This window comes from Tripterygium wilfordii, chromosome 15 (genome assembly GCF_013401445.1).
Source record: "Tripterygium wilfordii isolate XIE 37 chromosome 15, ASM1340144v1, whole genome shotgun sequence".
NCBI classification, from domain to species: Eukaryota; Viridiplantae; Streptophyta; class Magnoliopsida; order Celastrales; family Celastraceae; genus Tripterygium; species Tripterygium wilfordii.
Window position 1 is genome coordinate 12289985 of NC_052246.1, and position 19688 is coordinate 12309672.

Sequence of the window (19688 nt, forward strand, 5' to 3'; positions counted from 1 at the left end):
AACCAAGCTCATTTATTTTTAAAACAAAATAAGCCCATTTATTTTTACCAAGTATATTTTGTAAAGACTTTAATTAGTAGTTTTTTTTATATGTATAGTTGGAGTCTTAGAGACTTGATCTCTTCAAGTTGGAAATTATATTATATGGATTTCTCTTGATTACTTTTTGTTGGAATATAAATAAATAGCTCTAAAAATTTTTTTGAGGGCAACCTTCTCAACCTTTGGCCCCTCCTATAAATTACTCTCTAAGGCTATCCAAGCCCCCAACCCATTTTCTAGATACCCTACTTGTGATTGCGACTTGCGACCCAAAGTTTCCAATTAAGAACCAACAAGGACAAGATAATGGGGCACATAATCTTTGCACTTATTCCCATAATTAGTGAGATTTGTAACCGATAGAGGAAAGTTGTTTTGATTTTTGATATATTTGACAGTGTTGGGATATAGGGACATTTAGCACTGAAGCTAGAAAAAATTATGTTTACTTGGCCAGACAGAGTTCAAAGAAATGCGTGTCCAAATCTACCCACCATGACCACTTTATAAAGAGGTTTTAATTTCCAATGTTGGAGTAGTGAGTCAGTTAACATTATATAGAACTATAAAATATATAATAAGCATGTATTATGTGACAAATTAGCAAGAAATCCACTCAATATGACCAGTCCAAGAAAGGAATTCAGATTGATAATTATGTGAAAAATATTGGAATCTGTCATGTAGAGCATATATAGTCTGATGAGGAAAACAAGCTAGAACTCTGAAAAATGTCTAACAGTGGATATTATTTGAAGAAGCTGAGAGGGATGAAAAGTCGAGGTAGGAAGATGAGTGATCCAATTTACTATAGGGGTATTGTCCACTTTGAGCCTTAAGACCTTCACAGTTTTATCGTTAATTGTCCTTCACCCTAACTGATATGGAAAATTTTGTATCTCTCACGACAATCGACCTCGGAGGATGCGGATCACCCCTACCCACCCTCAAATTACACTGATTTGGAATGGTCCAAATCAGTGCAAGTTAATAGGCAAGTTTGATTTAGTTGGGAATGGATCGATCAATCAAGAATCACATTTTTCTACAACAAACAAATTAAATCATCTATATATATATATATAGAGAGAGAGAGAGAGAGATGCAAATAACAAGTGGATATGAAAGCAGAAAACACACACAAGGAAAAGGAAAGAGAGGGAATGTGTGGCCCACATGAAAGCCCAGAAGGCTGAACCCAAATCGACCATTACGAATAGAGACAGTAGTGCTTGGGAATGGTTCCAGCCCAAGAGTCGGAGGCGGCCCAAACAGATAACTTTTTGTTGCAAGCCCAATTGGACAGTCCATCTAGAATATCTCCAGGGCAAAACTTAATGCGAGATTCATGACTGATGAGTAATCCATCCCACATTAGTAGAAGAGTTGAAGAACATTTCAAAGAAGGCTAGCCTCTAACCAACTTTGAACTCAAATCTTGATTTGGATTTTGTCAGCAACAGCTTCCCTAACCCAAAGCTGACACGTGTCACAAACCCAATTGGCAAAACTGGCATCACACGTGTCAAGCATTGGAGTGGCACTGGTTTCCTATAAATCACCCTCACAATTCACTTCTTCTTCACCAAATCAAATCAAGACTATACTTTTGATTTACTTGTAGTATCTATCTATCTGTCGAGGTTTTTGAAGAATTTTCAAACTGAGAGATGAATCAATCACAGAGCGCAGGGTTCCAAGCTGGCCAGGCCAAAGGCCAGGCTCAGGTTAGTGGTGTCTATGCTTGCTTGTAATGATATTTCTTGACGCCTTTCATTTGACAACCTATATATATATTGTGATGATGTTCATGTTGTTTACTCTCTAACAGGAGAAGGGCAGCCAAATGATGGACAAGGCTAGCAATGCTGCCCAATCTGCCAAGGAATCATGCCAAGAGGTTGTTTAACTTCATGAAACTGTCGTTTTTTCTATACAAACACATACATACATACATATATGTAAATAATGCACCTTTATTTTTGAAATTGTTTGGCAGGCTGGGCAGCAAATGCAGGCTAAAGCACAAGGGGCAGCTGATGCTGTGAAAGACACTATTGGGATGAACAAATGAATCTCTCATTGGAGTCTACTTTCCAAGTTTTTTTCTTTAAATCTTTTTTTTTTAATTTCTTTTTAAGTGCACCTAAAGGTCACGATGGAAAGAGCTTTTCCACATCATGTGGATAAAGTCTACGTATATCTTATCCATCCCCAACCTCACCTATTCCGAAAGTTCTGTGCACGGGAATTGTTACCTTAGCGTATGAGCAACTCTTTTTCAGTAATTTGTTTCCTTTGATGTTGCACTATGTGGAAGAGCTGTTGTTGATCTTCATTCTGGAATAAGAGAATTTATCGGTTTACGGTACCATTCACTGTTTCTCCACATTTGAAATGCATCTGTAAAATGTGATGCAAATATACCCATTTTCCATATTTACAGTTCAATCTTTCCAGTCAAAACTGATCAATCAGAACTGCAAAAAATCTATACAAGAAGACTCCAGAACCTAATCAATCCAGTACTTTATCGATCACTCAGAATGCAGTAGTTAGTAAGATTAGACCACATAAAACCAGAGCTTTCATCAAACAGTAGGATGTTTTGCTTGACAAAGAATGTCAAATAAATCTCAAATTTCTATTACACAGTCCAACTGAATATATCAGGAATCATTGAAGTTTAAGATCACATGATATTCTGTGCTTAATAGTGCATGACAGTCCTCAGAAAATGAGGAAAAGAGTTCATGCCAACAAGAAAACTACAACTATGTGAGCAAGCGAGATAACCTGAACTTGTATTTTTACTGAAAATCAAAAGAGTCGAACTTTTAGGATTCCCAACAGAAGTGTAAAGAGACGAGAAACTAGAAGGGAAAGTAAATGACCAAAGAAATGCCAGATCATGAATCTGACACTTTTTTTTTATTAATTTTAATGTAGAATCAATCTATTCTCAGCATACTGGAAGCCAAATCTGCCATGAAATAAAAATAAACGATGCCAAGAAAAGTGCAACTGGATTACAATATTCCATGATCAGATAAAGAAAGAAAACTTGAAAAACTACTCAATAAGCTTAAGATGAAACATGTTGGCTAGATTGTCGTATACCATATACGTCAACAATTCCAGGAGGAAATGTGGGATCTATTGCAGCTTTTACAGCAACTTTTGCCACAGAAGTTACATTAACTGGAGGTATGAGCAGAGGACCAATAATGGGGATGTGGGTCAGCAGCCTTGCATGACTGAGTATCTGCACTAAATATACATTTTTTTAGTGACATTGCAAAGCATAGAATATTGTATGTGGTGGTTTCTTACCATCTCCAATGGTGCGCCAATGAGACTTAAAGGTAAGTTCATGCTCCCAACTCGACGAGTTCCATGTATGAAACCTGGCCTAAGAAATATACCTGGCACCCAAAAAAATTTGAATGAAAATCTTTTATACCAACATTAATCAGCTCCAGCTGCTTGAGGGCATAACAATCTGGATTTCAAAATTATTTGCAGTCTCATTTGAACAAATCTGGGCTATTCAATCCGTTCATGAAATACACACATGCATACTTTCATGTCTACACGTTAATTCTTCACATGGTTGACAAGGAGTTCATGATCTTTTTTATTTTTATCTCATTTAGCATGATAATTTTGGCATGCCTAGATAGCTATCAATACTTGGAGGGTTAATGGAAACTAAGGATCCAGATAGTTTCAACATCACATGCATAGTTGCTACGACTAATTTTTTGGAGTGCATCAGTAAAATTTCCCATATTATCAGAGCACAACACCATCATACTCAGCCTACCCTGGACCTACAAGGTTAGGGTTCAAGATTTAAAGATCAAGGACTGGGTAAAGACAAAACTGCAAAACCGGACCCAAGATTAGGAAATGGAAAACTGAATTGAGTCTAAAGGAAGGAAAGTAAACGACTCCCATGCACAAGGCTCCCGCAGTGGATGGGGTCGGAACAAACAAGATATATATAGACCTTACTTCCACATAATATGTGGAGACATGATTTCCAATAATTGAACCCGTGACTTTTAGGGAGGAAATGAAGGGAAATTTTCAAAGGAGAGAAGAAGTCTCTCTTGAAGAAGAGAACCTCTAACAACACAGTCAACTGTATGAATTATTTGTCAGAAATTTACATCAGATTATTGAAATTCATAGACGTAGAAACTTTAGATTAGGCAAGTGTGCGGACCGATTCACATTAAAACAGGTCAGTTTTGCAATTTTATCCAAAACTTAGTTGATAAAAATAAAACAACTTAAAGTCCCACCATCATGTGATTTGCAATATATTTCGACGTCATAAGTATATATGCCAAGAAAGAGAAATTTGACCTCCATAAGGGAATTTATTCATCAGCTGAACTTCAGTTGCTCTCTGCATCGGGTAGATAGGCAAAATTCTTCATCAGAATAAGGAACCATATAGAAACAAGTTCAAGTTCAGAAGACTAAAGGTATATGATGCAATGCGCAAATAGCAAGGAAACTATCTACGATGTATTAAAATGCTTGTTTTGATTGACAAATAAAACAGGGATTTTCACTAAAAAATGCTTCAAGGCACAAAATAATGGAATTCAGACGTACGGCTGTACACGTAGTCCACCTCTGTAATTTGGTTTTGGTCCACATCAATATTATTATTTACCTCAATAATTTTGTAAGAAATTGTTCAACCAAAAACTCCACTTATGATTTAGTACGAACTAAAAGGAAGAGGGTACCTTGCCCTCGTAATATCCTCGTAGCAAATAATTCACCACACCAAAGTCAGCAGCAGAGATGTATACAAACCTTTTCACGCCTGAAAGTATCCATCAGATGAAAGAGACATATAACTAATAAAAAATTGACTATTTGAAGATAGCGGCAAGCAAAATTTGAATTATGCAGGTGCAAAAGGAGTATGTGTAAAAGCACAAATCCTTTTCAGATTCAACCATATCTTCTCAAAAAAATTTTGTGATTACTTGTCCTCGTGCTTTAGACTTTCATGGAGTTTTGTGAATATCCAAAGAAATACGCTAAACTAGAAATCTTGTTCCATGTCAATAAGTTTCTTTACATTTTCCTATTTCCATATCTGGAAATCTCTGAAGAATAAAACTCACCAGAAGAGTGCAACAAAATAAGCGTTTCCAAGAATAATTTACATACCTTCTTCTGCAGCAGCGCTGACGGCATTTATATTTGCAGATCCATTGATTTTATACATATGAGAGTTTGAACCAAACCCTCCAACACATGAGATCTACAAATACTAGTATTAAATTAAGTGAATACACTAATATTTACCATAATGAGAAGTAAAGCATTTAGAGTAAGCTAAGCTTTCATTCTAAGTATATAACAGGCGAACATGTGGTCCAGTGATAGAGTTGCAGGACCTTCAATTCCTGGAAACAGCCTCCTCACATATTATGTGGGAGTCTCGTGCACGGACTTGTTTACCTTAATTTTTTACTTTTCATTCTAAGTATATCCCTGGAAAATGAAAAACTTGGAGCGAGAAAATAAACATAGCCTCTTGCATGTTTTCTTTTCTCCCTCTTGCTTGGTGCTTGGTTTTGACACGACATTCCATACTCTAATGTTAATTACTCTTTTGAATAGTAAAACAATCTTTTTGAAGGAAACACCAAGGGGTGATACCGTGGTAGCCTTCTACAACTCATAGCAAGAGAATCATGATGATGATTATTGTTGAGTGCAAATATTTTAAAAGAAAATGCACAGATGATCAAAATTTTCCATCCTTAACTTCACTTTGATATTATGTTATTGGATTACGTTTTTTCTACCTGAGGAAAATATAAAAAGCACCAATTAAAAGATCTTTTACCACAGAGTTAACTCCTCTCAGAGCATGCTTTATAGAATCAGGAGAGAGCAGATCTCCTGCAGTCAAAAAAAGAAAAGAAAAAGAAAGTAGTATTATTAAAATTGATATTAAAGTAAATATAAGCATTTGGTAATGGAAGCACAACTACTCACAAACCTTGATGCCAGACTATGTTGTCAGCCCAAGAATCACTCAAAGCTGATCTTCCAGACCTAATGATAAAGAAGGGGAAGAAATGTGAATTGGGGGAAGAGGATGGTAACAGTAGTAGATAATCTTTTGGGTGTCACTTGGATTGGTTTCAGGCAAACAAATGCTATCAATTTCTCAAGTTCACTGCCTCTTGAACACTAGTTATCCCCGACTACTTGAGGAATAGAGCGGAAAAAAAAAAAGCGACCTGCTAAGGCTAGTTACAGTCAAGCCATGATTTAGAGCTTCTTTGCATATATGCGAACCAACAAATCCATTTCCGCCTAGAACGAGTAGCTGAATTGAGAATATTTATTAGTTGATACTAAAAGAATACATAGAAAAAGAGAAAAAACTCAAACGAGAACAATCATGTGGAAGATATTTCTTAATTGAAAAAATAAAAAACCTTTTCAGTAGGGTGGGGCATGGATTGAATTGTCTCTGTCTCCTCAATCTGTGCATGCCTATTCACCTTGTTAGAGCCTGTTGACAATAATCTACAGTTTTTGAACACAGCCACCGCACTGTCTCAGCACAGAGAAACAAATATGAAACTTCTGATAATGAATCCACTTTCAATCCAGGAAGAGAAACTAACAAGCTTTGGAAATAAAAGAGAGAGAAATACACTGATCAAGGAAAGCATAATAGAGCTTCCAGCATTACGATAACTGGTAGCAAGAGTAGGTGAAAAGAAATGGATAAAGATGGGGAATATCAATAATTTATCCATACTTGTTTCGTCCATTTTTGAGCACATTCATCAACTTCCTATATATATATTGTAAAACCTGATCACAGACCTACAATCAACATCTTAAGGCACACATGAGACCATCATCAACATGCAGCATCACATGTAGGTCAAAAACAACAGACAAATGTCTCCCCATGTAAAATAGTTTCCCTTCCATCGGATGGTGCATTTATTACCATTTGCAGAGGTGCCTTCATAGCAAACTAACCGAATCCAAAACCAACCGAACATACCACAATTATAGCCCAAAAAGATTAAAAAAAAAAACTCAAATCAAAGTAAATATATTCCGTCCCTATCCAAGTGTATCATGTAATGATTTTGTTGTTCACCACCATATATAACTATAAACTAAAGGAATTCAACAACGGATTAATCAAGCTTAGGTACAAAACAGTTGTTGATGATCACTATGTTCTGAAAACATTAAACAGATAAACCAGATATGAAAAGTCAAATAAAGATGAAACCTGTTTAGCTTAATCCCTAAAATGCGCCTTTTCCCGCCTTAAATTTGCCAATTTTATATCAAACCAACATAACAAAAACATCAATCTCCAATTAAATTTACCAATGTGAGATTAAATAAGCATAACAAAAACAGGCGAAGAGCACATTTTAACAGGTAATCATGCATAAATCAATTAAAATCGAGAAATTCAAGAAAACCATCGTAAGAAAACAAACACAACTAGACAAATCATACATATATAAAGAAACAAAAAAAAATTCACAAGTGGGGCTTTAAATATCCAAAGAGTAAGAAGGAAACGAAGCAATTAGAAACACTACACACATACCAAAGCCTGGTAAGCGAAGACTGGGAGTGGACCAAACTTGACATGATCCCTCTCATATTGCTGCCGCGGTTTGCAGAGATATCTCTTAAGCCCAAAAAAGAACGAAACTTTATATTGGGGTTTACGCAAAGGATCTTTCTTGAACCCATGGTTGCCAATTCAGCGACACATCAGGGCTTTGTGGACTGGCATGCTAATACGTGGCATTTTTCCCTTTTTCTTTCCGTCTTTAATGTTTTCTTTACTGGGTCAGTGCCCAGTGGGTTGTGGTTTGTCTGCAGTCTTGCAACACTTTTTTTTAAAAAAAAAACAAAGAAAATCTAATTTAAATAATTTCTTCAGAAAATAATAGAGGAAAGAAAATATCCCTCACTCCCCTAAGTGTACTTTGAAATAGAAAAAAGTTGGAGAAATCCATGATTAATACTTATCAAAAAAAATCTTATAATTAATATGTTTTTAATTTTTGGATAAATCTTATTTTTATAAACGAAAAGATGTAGGCCACCATTTGGGTTGAGCGAGTTTTGGGCCCAACTTTTGGAAATAGTTATTATCATGGGTCAGGTATTGGTCTGGCCTAAACCTCAGAAAGAATAAATCTCAAGACCGGAATGAAAAATGTTTTTTGGATAAATATAGGGATTTTTCAAAAATGTTAAAGGTTGAAAACTCGATGATGGTCAACTTTTTCAATGAGTGAGAAGTTTAAAGGGGACAGCTACACTGGTCATTATGTGCCTCAACTGGCGTAAACCATTCTACTTAACAATAAAAACACATAAATAGTTTGAATGGATGTCTTCTTTCATCATCATCGGAGTTTTATCTCAAAGATTTGGTATCAACTATATGAGTTTATGATAACATCCACCATATGTATTCGTTTTATTCATTCATTTCTCATTTGAACTCGTGTTCATATGTTTGATAAAGTTTTACGCTGGTTACCAACCAACCGCAACCCTCCTCCTTTATCCGGGCTTGAGACCGATTGCAGGCGCAGACGGAGTTAAAAACGTTACCTCATCCAGGTATTCAACAGACAACCTCAATCTTCCCATCAAGACTACTTGGCATCCATGGTAAATCAATTACGAGGTAGTAATAGAATATTCACTGAATCAACCTTTCTCTTTAATTCTTGCTTTCTTTTGATCCTCTCTCTCCCTCTCCTCCCTATGTTAGAATAGTGTGTCTCACAAAAATGTGACCAACCACCACAAGTTGGCCCTGCGACATGAAATGTGATTCTAACAGTAGTCGATTGCAAAGGCCAACTTGAGCTGATTCATAAAATCTTGCATTCGAAAGCAAGTCTCACATTTCCTTTTGTCCAAAGGCTAGCTTGTTAGTTTTAATTTACACCTTTTGCTTTGGACTTCGATATTCGAACCTGTCTGCCATTCTTCCTTTTACCTTCATTGAAACCCACCAACGCTTATTAGGAAAGAATCCATGTTTTGCTCTGCTCTGATCTCTCACATCATATTCCTGACATTCTCTGTTCTGCCTTCTTTCATCATCGAGCTTTCTTGAGGTAATAACTATGCAATCATGCATTAACCGTGTTTGATTCATCCTTTACGAATTCAGTTCATTGTTGTTTGTATTCCCTTTTCAGTTTGTATATAAATCTAAGAGTCATAGCTCTGGATTTGTAAGAGAGTTGCCTTTTTGCTATTCTGGGTTATGGAAGACACTGACAATGACCATCCATCCTTTTTTTTTGTCTACGATTCAGTTTATAGTAAGAGAAACCCAGTTGGGATTTGTGAAAGGGAAGCACTGTTAAAACCCCCTATCCTAGACTCCCTTTTGTCATGTCATGCTAACATATATATATATATATAATATATATTCTCTGTATAGGACAGAGAATCTAGACAGAGAATATATTCTCTGTATAGAACAGAGAATATATTATCTGTCTGTACATGTGTACACATATATGTCTGCATGTACACGCCACACAGAATATATTTTCTGTTTTGGTTAAAATCTTTGTTTGACAAAGTCAATGCAAGCAATACGTTAGAAATCTATAAATTGAGAAGAGTTAGCAGAGTATTTTAAGAAGCTGCAAGAGATAGCAGTAGTGTGTGAGAGAAAAACGAGAGAGAGCCTTAAAGTAGTATGTTTTTGAGATAAAAAGAGAGTGAACCTATCGTGGATATGGATTACTTGAGTGATATTTTTGACTACCACTTGTCAAGTTGTTCAAGTGAACAGGTAAATACATATACTGATGTAACTTATATTGTTGTTTTTTTGCAAATACTCAGTGGAAATTATATTGTTTGTAGGGTGATTTTATCTCAGCCGAAATAAAGCAAGAAGACGAACATGCGGACGAGATGGTCGATAATATCAAAGTTAACGATATATGTGAATTTGAAACTGATATGATATAATGTTTTAATCAATCAAAATATGAGCTCTTTTTTTATGTCGAATGAATATTCGTAAATTTCTAATAAGAACTAATACATTATCAGGTGTTCAAATCGCAACAATCGATGATCGAGTGGGTTCAACAAACCAGACACAAATTGGGATATATCATCATCATTTATAGATCAGATATTGGTGGGTTTGGTAAAAAACACAGATTACAATTCAAATGTGATAGCGGTGGCAATTACAAGAACAAGAAACCCTCAACAAAACAGACTGACTCCAAAAAAAATAGAATGGCCGTTCAAATTGAGAGAGGAAAATGAAGTTAGACGATGATTGGATGTTGGAGGTGGTGTGTGCGGAGCATAACCATGATCTTGCATTATATATGGAGGGACATCCATACCCCGATCGACTTTATGAATCTGAAATTCAAATTATGGTTGACATGTCTGCACAAAATGCCAAGTCACTGGACATATTGGCGGAGTTGAAAAAACGAGATTCGAACAACGTGGGCACCATGATAACCATATATAATGCACGTAAGAAGCACAATCACAAATGCAAGTTGTGTTCTCATTCCTCAACGACCAAGAATACTTTTTCGATTATCGAGCAAACCATGCAACCAATGAGCTCGAAGATTTGTTCTTCACACATCTTGGCTCGCTAGATCGATTGCGTGCATTCCCACACGTATTGTTGATGGATGCGACATATCAGACCAACAGGTATGGGTTGTCTCTCCTTGAAATTATTAGTGTTACCTCAACTAGTCAGATTTTTTGCATAGCGTTCGCATATTTACACTCAGAGAAAGAGCTCAATGCCTCCCATCACACCTAAATGGGTTCACTGTAGGCATACTTATGCAGCTACATGGGCGACTCCGTATGCGGAATGATTAGATGCGTACATACACTCATATGAATTCATCAAATCTTCATCCGAAACTTTTATTCATGTGTTTGAATAAATTATTGTCTATATCTTACAAAATTATGAAATTAATATCAAAAAAATTGTAATTTCTCTTTTCTTTACACAAAAATTAGAAAGAAAAATAATAATTAAAAAAAACCAAACAAAAAATCTTAATGAAAGCATTTAAATTAATAAATGTATATGTATATCTATATATATGTATGTTTAGTATATGTATATGTATGTATATATATGTGTGTGAGATGAGACATGACATATACTCAAAAAAAAAAAAAAAAAAAGGGAGACATGACATGATAGTCTAAGAGAGTAGTTTAAAATAGGGGGTTTATTTATCCAAATCTTTGTGAAATTTTTAGTAAAAACTCATATATAGTGAGTTTTGTTTCTGTTTGCTCATTTGAATTGTCTTCTGCTCTCCTTTTAGGTTTGTACTGGTGGAAAGCGATACCAGTGCTATGGTCGGGTGATCTAGAAACTCGAAGAAAGAATTTGGAGCTACTAGTGTGAGGATTTATTACTGTGCTTCATGGGCTTTATTCTTTTCAATAGATAGACAATATGTCAGTTGGCTAACATTCGAGTTCTTCGTCTCAATCTCCCGTTTTATCAATTTCAATGTTTGTTATAAATTCCGGTTCATTAGCTTACAATGTGAAAAATATTATCTTTTTGGGCTTTGAATTTGAAACTACCGTTACCCTGATGTGCAGGATCTATTTTGGAGCTTTCCGTTATCCTACATCAATACTCCCCTGCAATTTTAGTTCTTGGGAATTGTAGTTATAGTATAGAGAAACATGGGTGGTCCCCAACAGCCTAAGAAAAGAGTGGCATTTGTGCTGATTGATGGCTTGGGGGATGTCTCATTGCCAAGGTTGAATTACAAAACTCCACTGCAAGCAGCAAATGTGCCCTACCTAGACGCAATTGCATCTGCTGGAGTTAATGGTCTCATGGATCCTGTTGAAGTAGGATTAGCTTGTGGAAGTGACGCAGCTCATCTTTCCTTACTGGGTTATGACCCACGAGTATATTACAAGGGTCGAGGAGCATTTGAATCCATGGGTGCTGGGTTGGCGATGTCACCTGGGGATATTGCATTCAAGGTGGGTGTATATCAGCCCTCAATTTCTCAAGTTATGGATTTTATTGTAGTTTTTTTTCACATATTTTAACCTTTTTTTTATGTCTTGTAAGCATGTGTGTGTCATATTATAAGTAATATGAATCATTCCTGAGTTCCAACCGTGTAATCCATGCTTACAAATTTGAATGCTCAATATCTAACCTTACAACTAGTGCCGTTTGTTTAGCTATAAATATTAGGACGATTGGTCATTGTTACGGTCAGATTTTTGCTACTTTAAAACTTGAAGAGAGTTTAAGCTTATTTATGTGTAAACGACATATACTTGTGTAGATATGCATAGGATACAGTTGTGGTTTTAGCACTTGGACCATCATAGCTTGCTCGTATGCCCAGAAAATTTTGTCACTTTCCTATAAGATGGCTTAATTGAACTATTTATCATCTTTTTTTTTTTGTCTGATACTCTTGATGATGAGGAGGTATTGCATACTTCTAATTTTCCTTTAACGTTCAACATGATTCTTTTCTTTTCTCTTCTTTATGTTTTAGTATCGTGCTTTGCATTTACTTTTCTTGTCATTAAGAAATGCGAAGGAACAAAAGGTAAACACTTCCATGGAAAGTATTGTCCAATCATCTCTGTTTATAAAGGAAGTCCTATACTGACTATAACTCCTGTAATGTTTTTTCATATATCATGTACAATAAAATGGTGTCAAGTGACCAATACGAATTTAATGTTGTATGGTATGGTTTCCTTCTTTTGATTCCCTACTATTGATGCCTTTTGTTTTAGGCTGTCCAAGCTGCAGATAGTTTCTCAATCATATTTCTTTGAGAACAATGGTCATTGTCAGTGTCCTCGAACTACTGATTATAATTTCTTGATTTCTAGTCAAATTTTGCAACCCTAGACGAGAAAACTGGAATAGTCACCAGCAGACGGGCAGATAGGCACTTTGAAGAAGAAGGGCCCATTCTCTGTGCCTCACTGGATCGGATGAAGCTGCCTTCTTTTCCTGAATATGAAATCAGAGTTAGGTACTGATGATTTTATTGCAGCAACTTTATTTGTGAAAGTTCCACTAGCGTCCCTCCTTGTATTAACTCTCATATTCTATCAACTAACATTCTAATTTTTGTCATCAAAGGAAAATTGTTTTGAATGTTGGAGTTCCAAACTATATATATGATTAAGGTACCTGGCTTAGCTAATTCATGATAGAGGTGGTTGGCATAATTTCCTCTATTGATATTTCTTTTTCTAGTCCTTCTTCCCAGGTACCAATTTAATTTCAATTCTTGCATCCCCAAGAACATAACACGCTCCCAACTAAAACTTGAGACTTCCAAGTTCCAACTTCATGCCTAATGCGGAAAATATTGATTTAATTCCTTCAGGTATGCAACGGAACATAGATGTGGAGTGGTTGTGAAAGGGCCTAGACTGAGTGGAAACATATCAGGAACAGACCCACTGAAAGACAACCGTTTACTTCTCCAAGCTGAGCCACTGGATGACACTAATGAGGCAAGGCACACAGCTGCAGTTGTTAATGAGTTATCAAGGGAGATCTCACGAGTTCTTATTTCCCATCCATTAAATGCAAACCGAGCTGCTGAAGGAAAGAACATTGCCAATCTTGTCCTTTTATGAGGATGCGGAATCCGAATTGAGGTATGTTTTTCCATACTTCCTTGTTGCATCATCTTTCCCCTTTTCCCTTTCTTGAAAGCTGTGTGTATCTCCAGCGATACAGACTTTGCAATTAGTTTCAGTCCCTGGCATGCTCCTTGCCCTTGTTGTTATCGATATCCACTGTTGTTTTGTAATAATTTCCTTACTTCTTTTTTTCTGTTGTTCTCCTCGGATCTTCTATGCTTACATAAATAATGTGTATGACTTGATATTCTCAGCCATTAATCATTTGCTCTCTCTATCTAGTGTCAACTAGTTAAAAGTACATAATAGTCAGTCAGCGCAAAATGATAAATTTTGCACATCATTGAAGTGATTATGAAGCTTTTTAGGATGTATTGGCTTTTCTCTTTTCTGATTTTATTATTTCGCATACCAAATTAGAAGAATGTCAGAAGAATTCTATGAAGTCTGAGCTAAAATGCTATGGAAGTTTGTAAATACTTTTTCTGGTCAAAGCAGGTTCATTTCCTGTATTTCTCGAGTTTCCTGATCCAGTGGTACGTTCTGCCAATAGCTGATGATATAAATCCATGAAAGGATTTGAAAAACCTAAAGACTTGGTTTAACCTTGAAATTCTTAATTTGATCATGCCCAATAAAAGAACTTGTGTGCATTTTTGTGCTTGGAAGATCACTTTTCTTGACTTATTTTCTTCACAGAAATCAAGATAAGCTACATTTTGGAAGGATTCTATTTTGAATGTATCTATCATAATTCTGTGCTGCAGGTTCAACCATTTGAAAAGAAACATGGGTTACGACCATGCATGGTAGCTCCTACCAAAATTATTGCTGGTTTGGGCATGTCTCTTGATATTGATATCTTGGAAGCTCCTGGAGCTACTGGAGATTATCGAACACTTCTAACTTCCAAAGCAACTGCCATAGCTAGGGCACTCTCAGCTCCTTTGAATTCTTGCCCCAATGTATTTGTACCAGGGGAGGATGAGCTCAAGCCTGGGGAGCCAGATGGATATGATTTTGGATTTCTCCATATAAAGGTCCTAAACTTCAAATCAATAATTATGTAATTTTTGTGTCTCCTCTTGTTAAGTTCTGTAGTTCTGCAAGCCGCAACTTTTGGTCCAGGTTGACTTCATAATATCAGGCTTTCATGCATTCGCCAAAATTACTGTATGTTTGTTGGTGCATGACTGGCTATGGTATGAACTTTTCTGAAGAATCCGTGGATTCTGATTGCATAATTTACATTGTATTTATATCTGACAATGAGGAATAATAAATGGTTCAAATTCTGTTTGTGCATGCTTCTGTTCGCTTCTCTCTTTTCTCGTAATGCTTCCTTAAATCTTTATCTTAAAAATAAAATTTCTTGTTTGTGTTTACTGGCCGTAACACATCAGTTTTTTTGTGGAGGTCAGGTTAGGGGATTATTTCAGGCCAAGTAGTTTAAATTGAGGTTTTCAATGTCGCCCTGGTGCTGATAAATGTTGAAACTGCTATTGCAGGCAATAGATGATGCAGGCCATGATAAGGCAAGCATATTCTAAGTTACAGGATTGGAAGCTGTAGACAGAGCTTTAGGCCAGCTGGCTACGCTCCTTTGGCAGGCAGAATCAACAGGGAAATTCCAATACTTTCTTTGCGTCACCGGAGACCACTCTACCCCTGTTGAATATGGAGACCATAGTTTCGAACCAGTTCCATTTGCATTGTGCCGATTAACTGACTTTGTGGGTGCAGTGGGAGGGGAATCTGTTATCAAGAAAATCTCCCTGGACCCTTTCCCACTTCCAGCTGTTAAGGCTGGTGAAGAGGTGCCTGAAGATATGAAGACGGAACAAGAGAGAAGTAGACTAGAAGCTTTTAGTTGTGATTCAGTTTGTGAGCTTAATGAGATAGCCGCGGCAAGGGGATGTCTTGGACGATTTCCAGGTGGAGAAATGATGGGAATCATCAAGAGATTTCTGAAAGTGGATGCCTAAACATTGCTTTTGAAAGAATTTGGTGGATTACAGACGCGGCAACTCATAATAAGTGATTTTCCGAATAAAGGATTGTTAAATGAAATAATGCAATAACCAGATGATTTTGAATCAATCATCATTTTCGAAGTTTTCTTCCTTAGAGGAAAACCTTACAGTTTAGTACATGACTTTCTTAGATTTCATCGATCTACTGCTTGTCATAGTTATTTTAATGTTTTTAAACGATTTCAGATTTGCCTTTGTAGGTGAAGATCATGCATGAACCAATATTATTCTATGGTAATCAATTGTTTTATTGGGTGTTCTTGAATTTCATCTAAATGGGGCTGCGTAAATGAGGTGTTCTGTGTTACCAATCTCTTACAATTGGTGTCTTAAATCTTGCCTGCAGTTTTTGTAGGATTGAAATTGCTTTGTTTTATTTTGAGTTCGCGTTCCAAAAGACTCAAGGGAAACAAGCACAACCTCTCGGTTGACTATGATGAACGACAGCTATGGAAGCCATATGTAGTTCGTTTTCTTGCTGGGTTTCGCCAAAGACTCCTCCAATAGTCCAATCCCTCTAATAGTGAGGTAATGATTCAAAAACATGAAAAGATTTAAAGAGCTTCCAAGGAAGAAAAAGGTAGAGAGACGACGGTGTACAAGTCTCTATTATCAACAGTTTTCATACAAAACTAGAGAAATGACTAATACTGTCAAAACTGCCAGAAAAATCCAGGGCACAACATCCATCACGTCGGGAAGAATGGCACCAAAGAGTAGGGTTAGTGATAATATGATGCATAAAAAGGCAACAACGTATAACCCTCGAGCCACCGATGGAAACCTATTGCTGATGATGATTCCAATGAGGGAGACATAGAAACTGAGCATCACGATGAAGAAGAATGAATGGAAAGGGAAAGAGTTGAGCTTCAAGTCTCCTTTTCCATCGTAAGCCCACACAGAACCTGCCATTGTGATGGTTATAGTGAAAAGCATCGTCACAAGTGTTTTGTCCAATGAGTCAAAGATGCTCTTCTTCTCGGACAACTTTTCTTCTCCATCCCCTCCTCCTCCTCCTCCTTCTCCTCCTTCTTCTTCTTTTGTTGGTGTTGGAGAAATCTCCATTAATGCTTGATCATGTGTCAGATTCTCAAGAGATGTTCCCATCTCCAAATCAAGGCTTGTACTGTCCTGATCATCTTGTGCCCTTGAATAATCAATGTCCTGAAAAACAATATTAAAATTGTTAGTTTCTAAATAACATATAAGAGTGAGTTCCTATTGTGTTGGGCATTAGTAGGATGTTTAATTAGGTTACCACGAGAAAAGAAAGGAATAGGCCTTACTCTGTCCGGAGAGGGAGAGATGCAATCCCTCTTCCTCATCCTAGCCAGTTCCCTCAGTTTCAAGTTCAAACCCTGCTCAATACTCTTTGCAAGGACCAGATTCATCCCCTGAGCACAACTACAGAGCAGCAGAAGCAATTTTGCCAATGCAAATGCAACACATTTTTCCATTAGCTCACCGGACCTTCCATACAGAGCAGCAGAAGCAATTGTGGGAGCTGCGACTGATAAATCAACAGCTTGCTGCACAGAAGATTACATTGTCAGTTTTGAGATCCTTAGATCTGAATCGGACTAAGAAGAAAAAAAAACATTTCAAAGCTTGAATAACTAATTATCAGGATCAAGCTACTGCTCATTAGACATTAATCTGATTCTAGCAAGGGATTCCTCATAGAAATCAAACATGTTTACACTAACAAGAAATCCGTAGAAAAGAAAAGGGGCGATCTTTAGGTAATACGTACAGTTTCTGAAAAGGCCACATACATACAAGAACCAGACCATTAATTGGAAGGAAAATTTAACAAGCAAACGAAAACTAATATACTCAAAACAACATAAACTTAAAAGGTGTTGGACAAAGTCCCACATCGGTTAAATGATGCAAGGATAACTTGTATGTAAGTTGGGTTCTCTCCTCCCTTCAATAAGACCTTTTGGGGAGAACATGGGAGGCCCAAATTATTTCAGAGCACAGATGAGAATCCAAACCTTTTCTTTGAATTGCAAGCAGACTTCCATATTATATTGCTTAGAGCAGACTATCTATTGAGCAGCTCAAATTTTAAAAACCTTTTCCTTTTGATAAAGGTTTGGGGAGCAATTAGTGAACCCCCTCATGCTCTTTGTTTCCTTTCACATTTTGTTTGCTAGCGATGGCGGATTGGTTTGGGGAGCAAAACCTTTCCGATTGGTTTGGGGAGCAAAACCTACAATATCGTATAAATGAATGTTTTGAGTCAAAACATGGGCTTTGACTTTGCGTTTTGATTTTATTGTAATATTGAGACAAAAGACAAATATTTATTTATGTTAATTTTTTTATTTATGACATATATATATATATTACATTTATGTATGCATGTCGTACAAATATTGAAATTTCCGTGTCGAAGTATTTGTGTTGTGTTGTATCGTATGATGTGTCCATATCTGTATCTGAACTTCATACTGTATAAAAATTGAAAAATTGTGAGTACAATATCTCAAAATTCCCCAAATTCCCCAAATATCTCAAATATTTGTTATGTTACTCTTTATTTATGACATATATATATATATTATATTTATGTATGCATGACTTACGAATTTTAAAATTTCCGTGTCGAAGTGTCTGTGTTGTATTGTATCCTACGTCATATTCGTATCTGTGCTTCCTATTGTATAGAAATTGAAAAATTGTGAATACAACGTCTCAAAATTCCCCAAATCTAGAGTATCAATTAATCTGTAATCTCCGTACCCTCCCAACTCTTGTTTATTTCTCTTTATCTTAAATTTAGTTTTAATTTCAATTTCATATTGAGGCTGTATTGAAGTTTTTAATGACCAAGAAGTCAAACTTGACTTACTCTATTTCTTTTTCCTTCCAACTTCCATTTTTTCCTTCATCACATTACTTATAGTATCCTTGGAATCTTACAACTCCTCCAGACAAGCAACTTGGAAATTTCCAACTCTCATCCATACATTAAATTATTTTCCTTCTCTTTCCTTCCAAGTTCCATTTTTAATTATCTCGGTAGTGGTTTATATCTTCAAAATCCTAATGCCTCTAATCTTTCAAATCTTACCACTCCTCCAGACATGACACTAATGGTGCGTTTGGTACAAGGGTAATGGGGTGTAATAGTTACAAGGGTAATTAAATTTTAAGTTTACTTGTGTTTGTTATGTTAGTATAACTTTTACTCCTGTAATAAATTTTAGTAATTGAGCTTATTTTTTACACATAAAGTTTACTAGTGGGGGGACTTGGGTAATAAAAAGTAATGAGAAGTTTTACTCCAATATATTACCCCTTTAAATAAAAAATTCTAAAAGCCCATAAGTTATATATACACACATATATACATACATACATACATACATATATATATATATATGTATACATAGATAATCAGTTTGGCCAAGAAATCCCGTGCAGTTGTTGAACCTGATTAGATATTTCAGTGATCAAAAGTTGTCTTCCCCTTTAAATAACATAAAGTCCTTTTGGTAGATAATTTTGACAGTATCATATATTGTGGATGTTGTTGAAATGCTAGTAGGTGTTTTGTTGTACTTTGACTGATAGTATATTAGTGTTCAAATTGTTGTGGCAAATTACATGTAAGGGTACTGTGCTGATAGTATATTAGTGTTAAAATTGTTGTGGCAAATTACATGTAAGGGTACTGTGCATTTATCCTTTAAACAGATTGTAATGAATAATAATATTAACAATATCATTATAATTAATTTAAATTTTATAAATATTAATAATGACAAACAATTTATTAATATTAACAATAAAATTTTAATTGATTTACAATATTATAAATATGAAAGTCACGAACAGGTATTTAATAGTTGAGATTAC

At 35.9% G+C, this 19688-nt stretch overlaps 3 protein-coding genes and 1 pseudogene across 4 annotated transcripts; 2 read left to right on the forward strand and 2 right to left on the reverse strand.

Moving 5' to 3' along the window:
* Positions 1–1638: 1638 nt before the first annotated feature.
* Positions 1639–2413, forward strand: LOC120015879 (stress-induced protein KIN2-like). Its single transcript, XM_038868369.1, has 3 exons — positions 1639–1769; positions 1874–1942; positions 2042–2413. The coding sequence occupies exons 1-3, from the start codon at positions 1713–1715 to the stop codon at positions 2114–2116; spliced, it is 201 nt and encodes a 66-aa protein (XP_038724297.1). The 5' UTR covers positions 1639–1712; the 3' UTR covers positions 2117–2413.
* A 515-nt stretch (positions 2414–2928) lies between these two features.
* On the reverse strand, positions 2929–7880 carry LOC120016167 (uncharacterized protein At1g32220, chloroplastic-like). 2 transcript variants are annotated; one of them, XM_038868806.1, is made up of 10 exons: positions 7679–7880; positions 6528–6645; positions 6327–6415; positions 6083–6138; positions 5927–5982; positions 5242–5335; positions 4809–4888; positions 4417–4459; positions 3376–3467; positions 2929–3307 (listed from the first exon to the last, which is right to left on the reverse strand). In XM_038868806.1, exons 1-10 carry the CDS (start codon positions 7825–7827, stop codon positions 3128–3130), a joined length of 957 nt encoding a protein of 318 aa, XP_038724734.1. In that variant the 5' UTR covers positions 7828–7880; the 3' UTR covers positions 2929–3127. The 2 variants fall into 2 exon arrangements, with proteins under 2 accessions (XP_038724734.1, XP_038724735.1); XM_038868807.1 differs by having other exon boundaries at positions 6528–6618; positions 7679–7697.
* A 3995-nt stretch (positions 7881–11875) lies between these two features.
* LOC119979941 lies at positions 11876–16053 on the forward strand (annotated as a pseudogene).
* A 361-nt stretch (positions 16054–16414) lies between these two features.
* LOC120015959 lies at positions 16415–17523 on the reverse strand. The gene is made up of 2 exons (XM_038868488.1): positions 17105–17523; positions 16415–16982 (listed from the first exon to the last, which is right to left on the reverse strand). The coding sequence occupies exons 1-2, from the start codon at positions 17273–17275 to the stop codon at positions 16428–16430; spliced, it is 726 nt and encodes a 241-aa protein (XP_038724416.1). The 5' UTR covers positions 17276–17523; the 3' UTR covers positions 16415–16427.
* Between the last annotated feature and the right edge of the window lie 2165 nt (positions 17524–19688).

Excerpts from the sequence above, each read along its gene's own strand:
- LOC120015879 (XM_038868369.1), top strand. The coding sequence starts at position 1,713 with ATGAATCAATCACAGAGCGCAGGGTTCCAAGCTGGCCAGGCCAAAGGC. Across the intron at positions 1,770-1,873 it reads AGGCCAAAGGCCAGGCTCAG|GAGAAGGGCAGCCAAATGAT; the intron begins GTTAGTGGTGTC and ends ACTCTCTAACAG. Across the intron at positions 1,943-2,041 it reads CCAAGGAATCATGCCAAGAG|GCTGGGCAGCAAATGCAGGC; the intron begins GTTGTTTAACTT and ends ATTGTTTGGCAG.
- LOC120016167 (XM_038868806.1), bottom strand. The coding sequence starts at position 7,827 with ATGGGTTCAAGAAAGATCCTTTGCGTAAACCCCAATATAAAGTTTCGT. Across the intron at positions 4,460-4,808 it reads GAGGATATTACGAGGGCAAG|AGAGCAACTGAAGTTCAGCT; the intron begins GTACCCTCTTCC and ends TACCCGATGCAG. Across the intron at positions 3,308-3,375 it reads TTGGCGCACCATTGGAGATG|ATACTCAGTCATGCAAGGCT; the intron begins GTAAGAAACCAC and ends TATTTAGTGCAG.
- LOC120015959 (XM_038868488.1), bottom strand. The coding sequence starts at position 17,275 with ATGGAAAAATGTGTTGCATTTGCATTGGCAAAATTGCTTCTGCTGCTC. Across the intron at positions 16,983-17,104 it reads TCTCTCCCTCTCCGGACAGA|GACATTGATTATTCAAGGGC; the intron begins GTAAGGCCTATT and ends ATTGTTTTTCAG.